The sequence below is a fragment of the Lutra lutra genome, chromosome X (assembly GCF_902655055.1).
Source record: "Lutra lutra chromosome X, mLutLut1.2, whole genome shotgun sequence".
Taxonomy (NCBI): Eukaryota; Metazoa; Chordata; class Mammalia; order Carnivora; family Mustelidae; genus Lutra; species Lutra lutra.
Genome location: NC_062296.1, coordinates 92,818,418 through 92,835,882, shown reverse-complemented (window position 1 = coordinate 92,835,882; position 17,465 = coordinate 92,818,418). Strand labels below are relative to the sequence as shown.

Sequence of the window (17,465 nt, the reverse complement as noted above, 5' to 3'; positions counted from 1 at the left end):
TTTTCTAGATCTGGCTCGATCTGGTGATCGAGTGAGCGCCTGGCTTGTAACCTGCTCGGCTGTGGGTCACACGGTTGCCCGCTGCACCTGGCAAGGCGCTTGGCTGGCCACACCTTGGAGCCGTGGTCAGGACAGCCTCACGTCCCCACCACCCCACTGTAGACATGTGACATTAGGGAAGATCATTCCTCCACGAGAAGTTCAGCTTGCCTACCCTCTGCAAAACCTCCTGGGCTTTACCACTTCTAAGCTGGGGGGGAGGGGGTGTGTATGTATTTTAGAGATATCTCCCTTGCATATCTAGATTTGAGATGGTTTTTCAGAGTCGTGAAATTGTCAACATGCAGTGTTCTAGACAACGAGAAGTATCAGGATGTATTCAGATCTAAAGGAAGTTTGTGGAAGTGGGACTCATAATTCCAAGTGGTAGTGATTGCTAGAGAATTCCCTAGACCAAACCGCCACTCTCGTGGTGACTGGTTTTGTGTTTTCAACTCTGGCTCATGTGAAATGTACCAAATAAGTGCTTCTTTGTTTCCCTTCGGGAAGTCACTTTGGATTCTCAAGGCAGACCTTATGATTAGAATATTTTCACATTATTGGTTAAAAATTTAAAAATTTTTCTTTTCTTTTTTTAAAAAAATATTTATTTGAGAGAGAGTGAGAAAGAGAGCATGAGAGTGGAATGAGGAGCTGATGGAGAAGCAGGCTCCCTGCTGAGCAGGGAGCCTGATGCGGGGCTTGATCCCAGGACCCCAGGATCTTTTTTTTTTTTTTTTTTTTAATTTATTCATTTGATAGATAGAGATCACAAGTAGGCAGAGAGGCAGACAGAGAGGAGGAAGCAGGCTCCCGGCTGAGCAGAGAGCCGGACGTGGGGCTCGATCCCAGGACCCTGGGATCATGACCCGAGCCGAAGGCAGAGGCTTTAACCCACTGAGCCACCCAGGTGCACCGGACCCCAGGATCTTGACCTGAACTGAAGGCAGATACTTCATCAATTGAGCTACCTGGGCACCCCAAAATTTTAGAATTTTTCAAAGCCAGTTTGGAAGAACAAGGCTTGAACCAATCCCGGTGACACAGATAGTTCCTTATTTTTAACCTAAGAGCACTTGTTCCAGAACTGTGCACAAACTGTAGCTGTTTCCATAGCAACACTCAAAGTCCAGCTAGGAACAAAACATTTGGCCCACCCAGTTTCTCTGTGTCTTAACATGTGTTGCCAGGATGGGTCCTGCTGTTCCTCCGCTGTCAGGAATCAGTGTCGTGTTAGGGTTCCAATCGGCTCGACATTTAGGTCAGTCAGTAATTTTATCACCCACCTGACCTCGATCTCAGCTTAGGATTTCTTGAACTTCTGCTGTTCACTTACATGGATATTTACAAAAAGAAAACTAAAGAGAGAAAACATAAGCAGTATCAAATCTGTAGCTGCGATTGAAATCTGAAGGCACATGTCTCGAAGCTGACACCGTGTCCCAGAATGTGGCCTTGCCGTCCTGCAATGTCTCGTAACCATCAGATGGGACCGTGGCTTGCCTGGAGTTCCGTCTCCCTTCCAGAAAGCAGCCATATTTTAGGAACACACAAAATTATATGGTAGACTGCAGACTTTAGGTATAAATTCAAATAATTAAGGATTATTTTAGATATATAAAATATACCTCAAAACTGTGTTATATTAGAAGTGCATTTTTTACAGTAAAAATGCAAATCACATTTAGGATTTCCGTGTGAATTGTGAGGGTCTCAGTAGTTTCTGCAGCATCAGTGCAGGTTTCCATTCATGGTTTAATGGTGCCTGGGTTGTAGCAGAAACCCTGTTCGGGGAAACACTGTGAGGGAGAATGATTCCTCTTGTACTTCTGCCTGCATCAAACCTGTTCAGGGGATCGAATTTGGAGATCACATAATAAATATGAAACCTGAATGCTTGATTTAAGGATTTGCTTTTGTTTCTTCTCTGTCATGAGCACACGGACATACATTTTAAAGCTTTTAAAGGCATTTGCCAGAGGTTGTATATCCTCCGCTAACCCTGATACATGAAGTGTCGTCCTTGCAGACGGCTTGTTTGAGTCGACGAGACCCACTGCATCACAGGCCAAGCCGGCTTGCCTGTCCCATGGTGAATGCATGAGAAGTCACTGAAGGAATCCTTCTAGAGCTTTTGGCTTCCAGTGCAGACAGACAGGACGTATGTGCATCACCCCTGAATGTCTGCATCTGGAGTGTGGCTGTAGGAAGGAAGTGGCACTTGGCAATATCTATCCGTGTTCTAGATTCACAGCTCTGAGGCGACCATGCAGTCATTTGCATCCTTGTGAGATTTAATTATGTGAACAAGCACTCCTCTTCAGCATAGAAACGCTTGCCCCGTGTTCAGCACAGCCCGAACAGCTTTTCCGGGTGGGCCACACGAAGTCGGTTTCGTCCTAATCTTGTCTGTTCTGCCAAGGTGGTCCCTTGCCGTGTGTCTGTGCATAGTTGTCTCGTAAGTTGTGCAGTGTCACGGTACACTGGGTGTCACTTGGGCCACTGTACTATTTGTCTTGTCCTTCAGTGGACAGACCTTTTGAAGTTGGCCCTTCACCTCTCTTCCCACCTATAATTCTTCTCTTCCCTCATTCTGTTTTTCTGGTAGTGGATATGACTTGAAATTTGCCTGGAAAGAGGAGGATTATCTAGGGCTGCATCTTCTGCCCCCCTCGGCAACTTGAATGCTTATAGAGCGGCAGCTGACCAGCACCGGGCCGGCTCACGTGAAATCTTGATCACCTCCCATGTACGCCTCAGAAAACTCACAGGGAGTGCTTTTAAAAACGTGGGCGCTTGTAGCATGTGAATGAGAATTAGTATATGTTACAGAATAATACAGCTGGGTTCAGAGAGGCTTTCCTGCGGCTTGTTCGGATAAATGACATGAAAAATTATGAGGACACAATGGAATTGCTCAGTGTTGTTCTTCTCTTTCACATTCATTCCTTACTCTTGACTTGTCTTGATCTCCAGTAGAACGTTCCAGAAATTTCATTGGGTATAATGTCTGATTTGGCACCAACTTATTTATGGGCCGACTCGGAGTATGTTTTCCTTGGGCTTCAGTTATATGACTGCCATGAATTTTCATTACACTAATCACACATACATGGATGTTCCGGCCCACTTGGATCCCCAGTCCCGGCCAGCCGCCTCTGCCAGCAGTATTTTTCAGTGACATGATCTGGCACCATTTTCCAACACATTTTCAGGAAATTAGTTTTAAGTTGGAAAAGAACTTGCCTAATAAAGCTACTGACATTCAACTGTTTTCGTAACCTTCTTGGGGAATTAGACTTGAGTAAATGTGCCCATTTAAACTATAACTTGTGGGGCGCCTGGGTGGCTCAGTGGGTTAAGCTGCTGCCTTCGGCTCAGGTCATGATCTCAGGGTCCTGGGATCGAGTCCCACATCGGGCTCTCTGCTCAGCGGGGAGCCTGCTTCCCTCTCTCTCTCTGCCTGCCTCTCTGTCTACTTGTGATCTCTGTCTGTCAAATAAATAAAAATCTTTAAAAAAAATAAACTATAACTTGTATTTTTTTTTAAAGATTTTATTTATTTCTTTGAATCAGAGAGAGAGAGAGTGTGCAGAAGCAGGGAGGAGAGGCAAGAGGCAGAGGGAGAAGCAGGCTCCCCTTGGAACAGGGAGCCTCACGTGGGACTCGATCCCATAACCCCAAGATCATGACCTGAGCCGAAGGCAGACGCTTAACTGACTAAGCCACCAGGCGCCCCTACTCTTATTTTTTTATTTTACTTTTTTTTACCATTGGTTTCCTCGATGGGTTTGGTACATGAAGAAGGCGTCTTACCCAGCGCTCCAGCCAGGCTGCCCAGTCCCCATGCTCATGTCTAGCTCGAGAGGAGCCTGAGCTGCCGTGGGGCCGGCCCCCAGGCTCTGACACGTGGGCCAGCCCCTGCTGATTGGTGGTATCTGCAGGGAGCACAGCACTGAGAAAGATTCTGAGGTCTGGACCTAGTGGGCAGGATGCCAGCTTCGATGAGTTTGTGTGTCTGGGGCAGGGGACAGGGTGGTGGCAGGAGTGCTCCCGCCATTCCTGTCGTAGTGAGGATCGTCAGCTGGGAGCCTAATGCAGGCCCCTAAGAGCTCCACGGCCAGTTAGGATCCAGCAGGCCAGGCCGGGCTGCCTGAAAGCAGAGGGTTTTCAAACTGAAGTGAGGGTCAGAAGTATCTGGTGGACTTGTTAAAGCCCAGGTTGCCCATCCTCATCCCCAGAGTGTCGCGTTCAACAGCCCTAGAGCGGTATCCCACGTTTCCATTTGTAACAAAGCTCCTGGTAACGCGGAGGCTGCCTGCCGGTCAGGGATCCCGCTTTGAGAATCGCTGTCTTAGAGGCTACAGGGCCGTGCACCCCTGCTGCTTCCCTGTCGTCACAGCTCTCTGTGACCCGAGAGGAGTTCCTGGGTTTTGTTTTTGGGGCACATACGCCAGCATCTGCCCTCCACAGCGCTGGGCTCAGGGGGAGTCTGGTGTCCCTCGTTTCTGTCTGAAAACAGATAGCCGTCCTAGGCAACCCCACTTAAACTCGAAGGGCTGAAACCATTCTCCTCCACCCGTGAAAGGCTGCTCTGAAAATATAAGCCACATCCATCTCATTTAATCTGCATTTGGCAACAACTCAGGACACAAAGCCACGCTGCCTGTGTGCCAAGCAAACACGCAGAAGGTGGCATGTGTCGCTGGGCGCTCAGGGGTTTCTGTTTCGGAGCCCTGTGCTGGGTGCACTGCTCTCCCGTCTAGGTGCTGTTGCCAGTTAGGCCCGGCAGAGCAGGCAGGAAACCAGAAGCATCCCTCGGGGATCTAGCACTGTGTTTAGCTCCTGATGATGGCAGGTGGGGAGAGAGGAGCTGGTTCCGTCCTGCTCTGGGTCAGTGCCGTGGAGGAAAGCACAGATCAGAACAGCACGGGGCCTGGGGTGTGGAGGAGCCAGCCTTCCCGTCCGTCCTTTGAGGCAGGCCTGCCATGCTTACTGCCATCCCTAGTCTCCTAGACCGGGGCAGGCGATGCAGAGGGTCTACACGTTCCTTTTATTATCCATCGTTTCCAGATGCTTTCTTTTTGTCGTTTAGGGTTCACTTGGTGCAATAATTTCCGTACTTAGCACAGGGAGTTTCCAGAATCCATGTAATGGCGTGGAGAACGTGCGGTGCTATGTTGGCCTCATGAATCTTTCTGGGCCCGTCTCTTGCAGAGTCTCGACAATCCAGCAGCAGCTGGCCCAGCTAGAGAACGAGTCATGGCCAGGCCTGGCGGAGGCCGACAGGGACCGGTTGCAGCTCATCAAGGAGAAGGAAGCCCTGCTCCAGGAGCTGCAGCTCATCGTCCAGCAGAGAAGGCCGGCGGAAGACGTGGCACGGCTGGAGGCGGAGAGGAGGCGCCTGGAGGAGGAGATCCAGCGCGCCCGGGCCACGTCGGTGCAGGGCGCCACGGAAAGGTGGGCGGCCTTGTGCGGTTTTGGAAGCAGGCGGGACTCAGCGTCCCGGCAAGGTCCAACCAGAAATGCGAACTCGGAGAAGTAGCCCGTGACCCTCGATTGGTCCTGGTCGTTAAGACGCAGGGCATCGACTGCCTGGTGTGTTTCCTGGAGGAGTGGAGGGAAGGCGGGCGCTGGCCCTTCCCAGCTCTGCCCGGGGAGCCCGCGGTTCCCATTCCCTGTTCGGAAGCAGGAGGGCATGCAGCGAGGGGAGCTGGGAGCCCCTTGCTTAGCGCCCCCCTTCCAGCATCGGGATGCGTTCCCCTTGTCTGCGGGACGGCCAGCAGGAGGCTGGGAGGCAGGCTGCGGGCCCGGAGAGGGAGCCCCGTTGCTGGCCCGGCCGGTGTGGCGGTGAGCCACCCCTTCGCCTCGTCTGCCACTTGGGCCTCCCCCGGGAGCTGCCGGCTCTGCGGCAGCACGAAGCCGGCGGCCTGGCACCTGCCCGCTCCCAGAGGCGCCTGTCCGCGGCCCGTCTCGGGCTGTCTGCCGGCGTCGGAGGGGTGAGGCCGGCCGGCAGCCCGAATCCTCATTGCCCGGCCTTTTGGCGTGTGCCGGGCCACCACCTTCCATTTGCCGCGCGCGGTCCGGGGCCGTGTCGGAGGCCGGCTCTGTTCCGCATTTCGCGGCTGTCAGGAGTGTATCTGCGGGGACCTGCTGAGCTTTGGAGAGCCCCCCCCGGGGCGATCACCCATGTGACCGTGTACTGGACCTTCACATGCAGTGCGTCGGAAGGGCTGTACGCCATGCACGTATGAGCCTTCATAGGTAGCGTATCACAGCTGAGTCACTGCGTGCGGACTGACGCCCTTAGGGCTGTCATCTAATCACACGGGAGTTTACCCAACCGAGGTACGTGTTGGGGTTATCGATGCTTGGATAATCACCATTAATGTCTGTGTGGTGACATTAGTGGCTGATGTCATTGCTGGCAGGAAGTGGTGGCCATGGGAGAGCCCGGCTCAAAGGAATACAGGAGCGAGTTTTAGTTTGCTTGAGGCGATGGCGTGCCCTGTCACTTCACTCAGAATAAACGCGGAGTTGATTTTGACCCTGGAAAGGGACGGTGAACTGAAGTTTTCGCCTGTGCGCCTGCACTTCCGCTCTCCCCTGGGTACTCTGTGGTGTGTGTGTTGGGTAGGAGGGCCTGGGAGTTCGTTGGCTGGGTTGTCTCTTAAGGAGGGTGGACTCTGTCCTGTGAATGCCCCCTGCTGCTCAGGACCCCACACGCATGCACCCTTGACTGTTTTTGCCCTCGCCACGTGGAAATCCCAGCACACGTGAGTGCCGGGGTCCCAGGGTACAAATCCACAGAACCCCATGGAGCTGGTGGGACTCTCGGTGCCCGGGTTCAGGGACTGGGTTGGCCAAGCTCGTCCAGCTGATGGAGTCTCTTCTGGGACCAGGCCAGGTGCTGAGTCCTGGGATGCAGAGCCCTCCCCACTGGGACTGAGTTGGCTCACGTGTGTCTCCTGAATCTGCCGCTAAGTGGCCTTGGGCCGGGAGGGGCGTCCCCTGCTGCTGACAGGCACTTCCCTGGCGGCCACTTCTGCCAGTGGTTACTGTCTGCGACCCACGCTGCGCAGCGAGGTGGGGTTGGGGGGGGGGGCTAAGTGCCCCCCGGGGCTCCTGTAGCCGGGGCCTTCTGGGCCAGGTGGAGGCAGGCCCGTTTCTCTGTGTGCCTCCCTTCACTGGATGCATGCTTGAATTGGGAGTAAGGACCCGGAGGTGGGAGGCTTTCCCTGGAACAGGCTGAGGGCTGTTGTTAGACCCAATGTGGAGATGGAGCAAAGTGGCCGAGGTCGGTGTCTTCCGGCCGAGGTGGGCTAGTGAGTATCACTGGGGATTGGGATGGTGTCAAGCCTTTTCCCCATCAAAGGACAGACCTGTTTTAAGGGTGCCTACTTGGTCACATGTTAAATGCCGTGGTTTGATTTATAAACAAGGACTGTTTTGTTCTGAGGCAAACACATTCATTCATTCATTCAGCGTTGAGTGCCTGGATGTGTCGGGTTCCATTCAAGGCGGTGGACTTAGTGCAGTGGACAGAGTTCATTTCAGAAATCCTAAAGTTGAAGATAGTGGAAAGAAGAGAAAAAATGCCCTCCAACCCTGTGACAGTTGCTGTTTTGTTTTATTTGTGTCTAATCTTAATTCTATGGATTTTAGAATCGCATGCGTTTTTGCCCAGAGGGGGGCTTAAGCAAGGGACTCTGATTCGTTCGCAGGAATTCCAGCGGATTACTGCGTGCTGTGCGTGCGAGGCCGTCTTCTAGTCTAGTCCAGCCTCTCATGCTTTCTGTCTGTTAGTGCACCTGCCCAACCCCCCATCTGTTCACCCACCCACCCATCTCTGGAGCTTCTACGGTGTATCAGGCACTGTTCAGGGTGCGGGGGGACAGCGTCAAGCAAGACACAAGCAGTCTCTGTTATCGTGGTGTTCGTGACCTACAAGTGTATTCTAGAATGGAGTCATTCAGACCTAAATCATTTCGGGGAATTTACAGTTGAATTTCTTGTTGGGAAAATAAACTCACTCTCTTTGAAATCCACCAGTGGACTGTTTTCTTACCTACAGGATTCTGCTTCAGGAAAAAAGAAATTGTCTCCTTATGCAGCTGGAAGAAGCTACCCGCTTGACATCCTATCTCCAGTCCCAGTTAAAAAGGTTGGTAACTTTATTTATTTTTATTTTTTTCGGCGGGGGTGGGGGGTGCAGAGGGAGAGAGAGAATCTGAAGCAGGCTCCACGAGATCATGGCCTGAGCTGAAATCAGGAGTTAGAGGCTTAATTGACTGAGCCACCCAGGTGACCCTAAAAATGCAGATAACTTTATTTTATTTAAAAAAAATTTTTTTTTTAATTTTTATTTTTTCAGCATAACAATATTCATTATTTTTGCACCACACCCAGTGCTCTATGCAATCCGTGCCCTCTACAATACCCACCACCTGGTGCCCCCAACTTCCCACCCAAAAAAAATTTTTTTTTTAAAGATTTTATTTATTTATTTGTCAGAGAGAGGGAGAGAGAGCGAGCACAGGCAGACAGAATGCAGGCAGAGGCAGAGGGAGAAGCAGGTTCCCTGCCGAGCAAGGAGCCTGATGTGGGACTCTATCCCAGGACGCTGGGATCATGACCTGAGCCCAAGGCAGCTGCTTAACCAACTGAGCCACCCAGGCGTCCCAATTTTAAAAAAAATTTTTAAGACTTTATTTGAGAGAGGTAGAGAGAGAACACAAGTAGGCAGAGCAGCAGGCAGAGGGAAAGGGAGAAGCAGGCTCCGTGCTGAGCAGGGAGCCCAATGTGGGGCTTGATCCCAGGACCCTGAGATCATGACCTGAGCTAAAAGGCAGAGGCTTAATCGGCTGAGCCACCCAGGCGCCTCAAAGCAGGTAACTTTAAAAGAGCAAACTATGCCTAATTATCATGTTATGATGGCATGTCCATGAACTTCATCATTCCCTTGAACGTGTTTTCCCTCGTACCAGAATTTAGAACCAGAAGTGGTTGTAAACACAGAGTCGGGAAGCGGCTATGTTGTATTTTTAAGAGGAGCCGCTGATGTAGGGTGCAGGGAGCGGGAGGAGAACTGAGCTTGGCTGCACAACAGAGGGTCTGAAGTCAAATTCGCCTGGTGATTTTATAATTTACAGCTTCTGAGGTGTATATATCCATCTCCATATGCACATGGATAGTTTTAATTTTTTTTTTTTTTTTTTTGCTAAACGATATGAATATTTTTAAAGTAAGATTTGGTTGCTCAGTGGTAGCTTCCTTTTCAAGTACATATATATATATTACAGGCTTTCCATGTCTTATTTTCTCAGTAATTCCCCCTCACACCACCACGAGGTAGGCATGATTATCTTGCAGCCCCCAGTGAGAAAGCGGGGTGGGGGGGATCCCGAAAGGGCAAGTCACTCGACCCAGTGGGCTCGGCTGGTCGGCCTTGGGAGCTGGGACCTGAAGCCAGGCATGAGTCTCCGATGTTACCTACCGCTCTCGACTGACAGTCACAAGAAGCAAATGAAATACTAGTGGAGGTTCCTCACGAATGCTTGTGAATGGTTAGAGACACGCTCTGTTCCGGGGCGGGGGGCGGGGGAGCGGGATTCTGTTCCCCCTGGAACCGAGCAGGTGCTCCCCTTTGCAGTGCACAGCAGCGGGGCTCAAGCACGGGTCTTCTAAGAGCGCGTCTCCCTTGTTACAGCCTGTCGGCCAGCAGCCTGACTGTGTCTTCAGGGAGCAGTCGCGGGTCCCTGGCCTCCAGCCGGGGCTCGCTGGCCTCCAGCCGCGGGTCCTTGAGCTCCGTCAGCTTCACCGACATCTACGGCCTCCCACAGTACGAGAAACCCGACGCCGAGTGTGGCCAGCTTCTGCGCTTCGATCTCATTCCCTTCGACTCCCTGGGACAAGACGCCCCCTTCTTGGACCCCCCGGTGCCCTCGGGCTTCCACAAGCAGAGGCGCTCCCTGGACACGCCACAGTCCTTGGCCTCCCTGTCCTCCCGCTCCTCCCTGTCTTCTCTGTCTCCCCCGAGCTCACCCTTGGACACGCCCTTCCTCCCGGCCTCGCGCGACTCGCCCTTGGCCCAACTGGGGGACAGTTTTGAGGTGCCCGGCCTGGGCACCCTCGACAGACTGCGGGCCCAGGCCTCTGCTTTGGGGGATGAAGACTTGCAGGGCACGGCCTCTCTTCAGCCGCACGGGTTCCCTGGGGATGGGGAAGGACCTCGCGAGCGAGGACCCCAAGCGACCGTCACTCCCACGGCTGCCAGTGAGTACTGAGGCGTGCTGCGGGTTTTCTCGTGCTGGGGAAACGGCGGTTTCGGGTTTGGGGATGAAGTCGCGTGCAGTTGTGCTGACGTCAGCTGGCTCTTCGATTCCATAGCAAGCTTTTCAGACTGTTGGTGGGGTCACGCCTGCCGCCTGCATGCTTTCCTCCTGGGGCCCTGGGGTCTGGGGTCTGGAGAGGTCGTGGAGCTGGTCAGGTCGTCTTCCCCAGGCGTTTGGCTTGTCTTCAGAATGCGCTCCATTGTTGAAAAGGATGGTAAGCACCCCCGCCTCCCGCAGTCCAAGGCCGCTCAGGAGGTCCTGGGGCCTCCGTGAGCTCCCCAGGGTTCGCACCACCGGGGAGCAGCACTGGCCTGGGTCTGCTCGTAACCCCGGTGGAAAGCTCTACTTCCTGTGTCCCTGTGACTTCATGTCTTCAGCCTTTGTCCTTCCAGTTTTCAAAGGTGTAATTTATCAAATGTGGGAATGAAAATAATTGGTGTCGTTTCAAAAGACACACTGGTAAGCATCCATCATTTCTACCCAAGCGATGTGTCTGGTGCCCCTCAGATCGATCCAGGCCGACCTTGTGCATCCAGTCAGTTACCTCAGCTTGTCCTTGGTGCCCGGGCCTGTCCAGTGGTAGCCCCCATAGAAAACGGGTCTGTCGCTCCAGAGAACGTTCCAGCTGATAGCTTATGCACAAAGCAGGGCCTAGGCTCCGCCCCTCCTCATCTGGACCCCGTGTGCTTTTCTGAGCCAAGCTGTAGCAACTTTAACTCCCTTAGAGTTCTGAGAGGACCAAGAGCAAGGTCTCCTTCCTCAGGTTCGTGAACTTTTATATGCACGGCAAGGTTTTAGACCTTCCATTTAGGCAAACACAAGATATTTATGTAGCTTAGTGGGTCTCAACCAGGGGAGTATTTGAACCCTGGAAGGTACCGATCAGTGGCTGGAGACAGGTTTGGATTGTCACAAGTGAAGGCCGTGCGAGGGGGCGCTGCTGGCGTCTAGTGGGTGGAGGCCAGGGGTGCGGCTCCCCATTGTCCAGTGCCCGGCACGGCCCCTGTCACAAGGAGCCCTCCGGCCAAGCGGTCGGTAATGCTGAGGCCGAGAGTCCTGGTCTGGTCATTTACCGGTGAGCGGTCCTGCAGCAGGGGGCAGAAACGACATGTGAGGACAAAGCCAGGGCTGTGTGGTGGAAACAGCTTCAGACACACAGCTTCGGGGTCCAGACTCTGTGGCCTGGCCTGCTGGCCGGCTAGCTGCGTGACCTTGAGTGCATGCGCGGATTCCGCTGAGTCTTGGCTTCCCTGCCCACGAACAAGGCGGTCTTCACTCACCACCGTTGTGTTTGCCCGAGTTTTATGTATGTAAGCACGCTGGTTACTGTGGCTCTAATCGAATGATTGGCTCTGTTAGCACCTGCCTGCTGGCCCAGGGATGTGTGAGCTCGGGAGGCCGCCCCGTGGCTTTGTGGCACCTGTGACTTTGCTGTCTCCTCTGTGTTTACGAGCATGCCTTTCGCATCCCCAGGCTTACGGTTTCTGGCATTCACGTGTGCAGGTGCCCTTCGTCCCCTTTGTTCTTTATAATCACAGGTTCAGCGCCCCATGTTTACTCCTTTCATTCAAAAAAGAAAACACAAAATCGGGTCCAAATGGCACATCTGTTGTTGCTTAAGCTGATTGCCCTCAGTGCCTCGCCTACCTGCCAGCCTGGCTTTAAAGGTTGAGGCACGAGTATCAGTCTTGTTAGGCAGAAAGTCCCAAGGCCCAGGGGCCCTTTTCAGCCAGGGGAAAGAGGGTGAGAGGGGAGAAGAGCTGATTGAGTTTCCCATCCTGATTATTTTTTTCTTCCCACTCTGGCTAACGTTGTGTAATGGTTCAGTCCCTAGACTGGGAGGTATTTGGTCATGCTGTGTTCGGGTACTGCCACCTCGTGGTCAGTTCTTGTATGACAGTGTCCCTTGACTTGGGTCTTTATAGATTCGAAATTGGTGAATGCATTGGTCCTAGTGGGTGCCCCCCCACCGAAGGCTGGGTTGGAGAACCAGCTCCAGGCGTGGACATGGGTGACTTCTGGCCTCTCTTGATGTTTGTGGGAACACTTGAGCCTAGAGTCATCGTAGCTTCGTAAAGATGGCAGGGATCTTGTACTGCTTGTTACTCTGCGTGCGTTTATGACGCCTACTGTCACGTAGTTCCCCCAGACTTTCTAGTTTCCTTAGGAACAGGACAGGCTAAGTTTGACCTCCGGCACGTTTAGCTGTTAGAAAGATAAAATTGTGGTACATGGAAATTCAAAATTGCCCAAACCTATAAAGCAACCTCTAGAGTCACTTCTTCCATTGTGTTTTAAATCAAGCTGAGGAAGTAGAAGGTGGGCAAGGGGAGTGAGGAAATAGACTATAATCTTGAACGTTTTTAATATTTTTACTACACTTTTATCTTTCTGGGATTTCAGAAGCCAACTGTGTTGGCATACCCGGCTGACTCAGTCCTTGGAGCGTGTGCCCCTTGATCTCGGGGTTGTGAGTTCGAGCCCCACGCTGGGTGTAGAGATTACTTAAAATCTTTTAAAAAAGCCAAATGTATCATGACTTTTGAAGTCTTTTCCTGTTTTCTTTTCCCATTAGTATTTGCTAATCTAAGTCTCGGAAACCTTGATTTTGTTCATCCGCTGATTGACTTTTTTATGATACTCATACTCTGTTTAAAACTGTTGGCTTAAATTCTGCAGTTTTTTTCACTTTGTGCTTTTTTCTTTATCTCCTTTCTCATGCGGCTCGACAGAAACGTTCACTGTAAGTGACCTCGGAATCCCTCACCTTGTTGGTCAGGCAGTGAGCACGTCTTTGTGCAATGAAATCTGTGTAGTTAGCGTGGGAGGGGTGTGGCCAGGAGGGGCGTACCGCATAGCTGTGCCTTAAAGAAGCTTGCTGGTTACTGTTATCATTGTTATTAATGTTATTATTATCATTTCAATGTTAATATTTATCATGGCTACTAAAGTTGTATAAGAACTTGTCTAAAAGCTTGAAGTACTTGTTCCTCTGTATTTCTCCCCACATACCAGTGGTTGTCATTATTTTACTAATAGGCCACCTGGCAGCTTTGCCCACAATGTGACTTTCATTGTATTTTCTTTTCATCAAGCAGTGCTGATGTCCTTAGGTCTCAGTGTCTGTCTGTCTGTGTTTGGCGGTGGAAAGGTCGGTGACGTTCACAAGGAATGTCGGGAGGGCCGTCAGTTCCTTCCTTCCCTGGCCTTGCGCCCCGCGCCCCAGGCGGCCGCGGATGTGGCGTGGGAGCTGCTGTGTGCTTTTTCTCAGCCCCGACAACTACTGATCGTACTTCCTTCCGACACCTGCTGCCAGTTGCCAGTCGCTCTGTGAATGCGATGACTAAGCCTGGGATCACTGAGGATTAATTCCTTCGTTTCCTTTTTCTCCACCAAGACTGGCCCTGCTGTGAGGGAGAAGCGGCGTGAGCGCTGCACCGTCGGCTTGGCCGGCAGTGCCCGGGCTCCTTGCTTGTGGGCCGGCCTTGAAGGAGTGCAAGGCTGTGCCCGGGAAGCCGCGCGGGGCGCGGGGCGCGGGGCGCAGGCAGGGAGCGCTCTCGTTGGCAGGAGAGCCGCGCAACAAAGGGCTTCCGTCTGGATTCCGAGCTGGGGCCTTTGGGGCCTCCCGTGACGCAGGAGCGGCGAGAAGAGCTGGGCTCTGAGAGTCCGCTCCTCTGGCCATCCCGGCACGGAGCCGGCTTCAGTCCCGGACCGGCGACGCGCCCCGGAGCTTCCCCGGGCCGGGTGCTGCAGACGTCGGAAGGACAGCCTTCGTCTGCGGCCGACAGCTGCGGCCCGAGCCAGCCCGTCTGTCTGGGCGCTGTCTAGCGTGTTTGGCTTGGATCGGTGTGCGAATGACGACTTGCTTGGAAAACGAGCTGGTGCTCGGTGGCCTGGACACTTCCCTCAACGTAGGGCTGCGCAGGTGCCTAGATTGTCGTGTTCAGAGCTGAGATGGCTGAAGGGAAGCACAGGGAGGACAGGGGGACCCGCGCTGCTAACAGGAGGCATCGTGATGTCAGAGGAAGGCCCCGTTCGGGGCTCCGTGTTTACTTCCCGTCTTCTCACCAAGTCTGCCCCTCTGGAAGGCGCTGACACGCCCGTGTGCACGTTCACACCTGGCACAGGAGGGTGGCGGCCCGGCTTTCACTGGCTTTGTGAAAAGGAACTTGTGAGGGAAGGAGCAAAGACAGGGCATGAAGTGCCAAAAGGAAGAATGTCGATGGTTACTTTTGGCTCTTGATTAAGAGAGAGACAAGGCAAAGATAAACTGCCTAGTACTGGTAGCTTGCTAACCCCAGGAAAGCAATTTTCAAAAGAAGCAGATCTGGCCCCTGGGCTGCTGGGAGGACGTGGCCGTCAGAGGAGCTGTTTCCAGAGGCTGAGTCTGGGGTCAGCTGTGTCCTCTGACCTGGAAGTCACCACATCTTGTTAGGGTTTATTTGGATAATTAAAAAAACATTTTTTCTGGTTATAAAATATAGAGTATATGTTTATTGTATAAAATATGGGAAATACCAAGCATCATAAAGAAGGAAATGAAAAACACCCCGCCCCCCATTTACATGCATTTAGATAAGAGGTGCTGTCCACATTTGGGGTAACCTTTCTTTCCTGGTCTTTTAGGGATGATGGTCTTTCTCAAAGTGTGATACGAAAGGGCGTCCCCCCATCTTCTTCTGTTCTGTGTGCTCATTAAGGAGGTGAAGAGAGATTTGTGACTGTTTTAAAGAGATTTTAGGGGCGCCTGCGTGGCTCACTGGGTTAAGCATCTGCTTCCGGCTCAGGTTGTGATCCTGGGGTCCTGGGATCGAGCCCCATGTGGAACTCGCTGCTCAGCGGGGAGCCTGCTTCTCCCTCTCCCTGTGCCTGACGCTGCCCCTGCTAGTGCTCTCTCTCTGTCCAATAAATAAAATCTTAAAAAAAAAAAAAAAGTAAAGAGCTTTTAAAGAAGTAGCCAGAAGTCTATTTTTTCAGTTTTTCAATATTAAAAAAAATTTTGAGTGCAGCAAATTTAAACATACGCATGTATGTATGATGATGTCTGTGTATAGAATGGCGTGTCTTTGGAACACTTAGTAAGTCTGTATGTGCCCTAACATACGGTGTTCATTTCTTGGCATCACGGTCCCTGGCCCCCCTGTGCTGTCACCTCCTGACCCCAGGTGTGTCTTTTGTTTATAGCAGTGACTCTTCGAGAAGACAGTGCCAGGAGGCTGGAGAGGAGAGCACGCCGAGTGTCCGCATGCCTGTCGGATTATTCGCTGGCGAGTGATAGCGGGGTATTTGAGCCTCCAAACAAAAGGTTAGAAGCTGATCTCCTCCCTCAGTAGACTTCCCACAGTGTTACTGTCAGGCACAAGACGTGTGCGTATGGGGACTTGTGCAGTGTCGCAAACGTGTGTCTCCAAGGCTAGCATCTCCTCTGGGCTTCTCTCCACCTTGATAGTTGGGCCTTAGCAACCTGCCAAGAAAAGTCCTCCAGCTTCTGTGTGGTGGCTGGAGGATGGCCCTCCTTCCGTGGCTTGAGCATGACTTCCTCCTGTCTGGCCCTGGTCAGCTGGAGGCCCAAGCCCCTGCTAGCTGGAAAAGGAGAGCCAGTGGACAAGAGAGACCTGCCCTTCTAGAAAGGGCACTCGTTAGAAGTGAATGTTCTCGCTCCTTCCCCTCTTTCCTAAGCTAGGGGAATCCCTTCGTAACGACAGAACACCTCTTGGGATTCTGGGCTGTGTTTTGATTTGACACGTTTGACATCATTGTTTCCTTCCCGGTGTCTATCACACATTTTACTTGTCACACATGGTATAAGAGTTAGTTCGGAAGTTTGCCCCGAGTAGCGCCCGTGGTTTGGAGCGGTTTCCCGAGCTAGTTTGCTCAAAGACAACAGCACTTTGTAGGCGGGTCCCCACGGAGGTATGTCGTGGGCCTGCTGTGTCCTTTCCGTCACAATCAGAGGTCACTTAAGTCACAGCGTAAGAAAGCCCCTGGCGGTAGAAGCGCCCGGAGCACCAGAGAGCTTCTGGAGAGCCCGCGGTCACCTGTGCGGTCACCTGTGCGCTGGGCGGTAACGCCACAGACCCTCCGCTTTGTTTAGGAGTGAAGATGCCGACGAGTCTGCTTCCGGAGATGCCTGTGGGAACGAAGGGCCCCAGATCCACGTGGGATTCTTGTGAGTACGGGACACTCCTGCCCTGTCGCTCCTGGAACTGATCTGTAGATGGTGCCCACCCGGTGACCCGCACTTCCAGGCCGGGAGGGATGCGGGGACCCCCGCTGTCTGGGTGCTATTCCTGGCCTGGTCCGGCCTGGCCCGCTTCAGTGGCTCCCGGGAGGGGACAGAGGTGGCAGGAAGGAGGCCTGGGCCAGAGCGGCTCCATGGCCGTCCTCCAGCACTGAGCGTTGTGTCAGGGAGCTGTCCCCTCACGGGGCCAGGACGCCCAGGGAGGTGGCCGCAGGGGCACAGGCCCCCGGGAGGTCTCCACCCTGGGTCTGGGAGTGCCAGTTCGAGCTGCTCTTTACTTCCCAGGCTTGACAGCGCCAACGAGTGTCTTCTCGTGAACTTGCTCCAGCTGAAGAACGTGGCGGGGCTGGTCCTGAAGGAGGACTGCAAGATGTAAGCCAGCTTGGCGACAGCGCTTCTCCCCGGGGTCCGGGGACCAGCCGGCAGTGGTGGCCCCTGTCAGGGGAGAGGATGCCTGGGGCGCGCGCGTGCCAGGGCTCATTCCCGGTAAAACGCCAGGCAGCGTCTGCGCGGGAAGGCTCAGTGGTGTTCAGAAGAGTGGGTGACGCGGCGGCGCCTCATGCTGCGGTCGTGCAGAGCGAACGGAGAAGCTTTTGGCGGGAGCCGGGGCCCTTGTCTGAGCGAAGGACAAGGGAGAACGCAGGGTTGTGCCAGGCGGGCACCACCACTAGGAGCCCCGTGGCCCGGGCTGGCTGTGCGGCCGGGCCCCTCACCCGGCGGCTGAGCGCACCGCTCACGGTCTCCTTGAGCCCAAGGGTGCAGGCCCTTCCAGGAGTCTTTAAAGCTTGTCTTCTGAAGGCCTCGGGAGCAGCCCGGTGGTCAGTGGCCGCGGGCTCACCCTGGGATTTTGC

At 53.2% G+C, this 17,465-nt stretch overlaps 1 protein-coding gene across 1 annotated transcript in view; it reads left to right on the top strand.

Annotated features, from left to right (window-relative positions):
• WWC3 (WWC family member 3) overlaps positions 1-17,465 on the top strand; it is a 109,583-nt gene that overhangs the window by 76,890 nt on the left and 15,228 nt on the right. Inside the window, 6 exon segments of the mRNA XM_047715353.1 lie at positions 5,257-5,499; positions 8,114-8,203; positions 9,749-10,314; positions 15,558-15,678; positions 16,468-16,542; positions 16,900-16,986. Of these exon segments, the coding sequence (XP_047571309.1) occupies positions 5,257-5,499; positions 8,114-8,203; positions 9,749-10,314; positions 15,558-15,678; positions 16,468-16,542; positions 16,900-16,986 (1,182 nt within the window).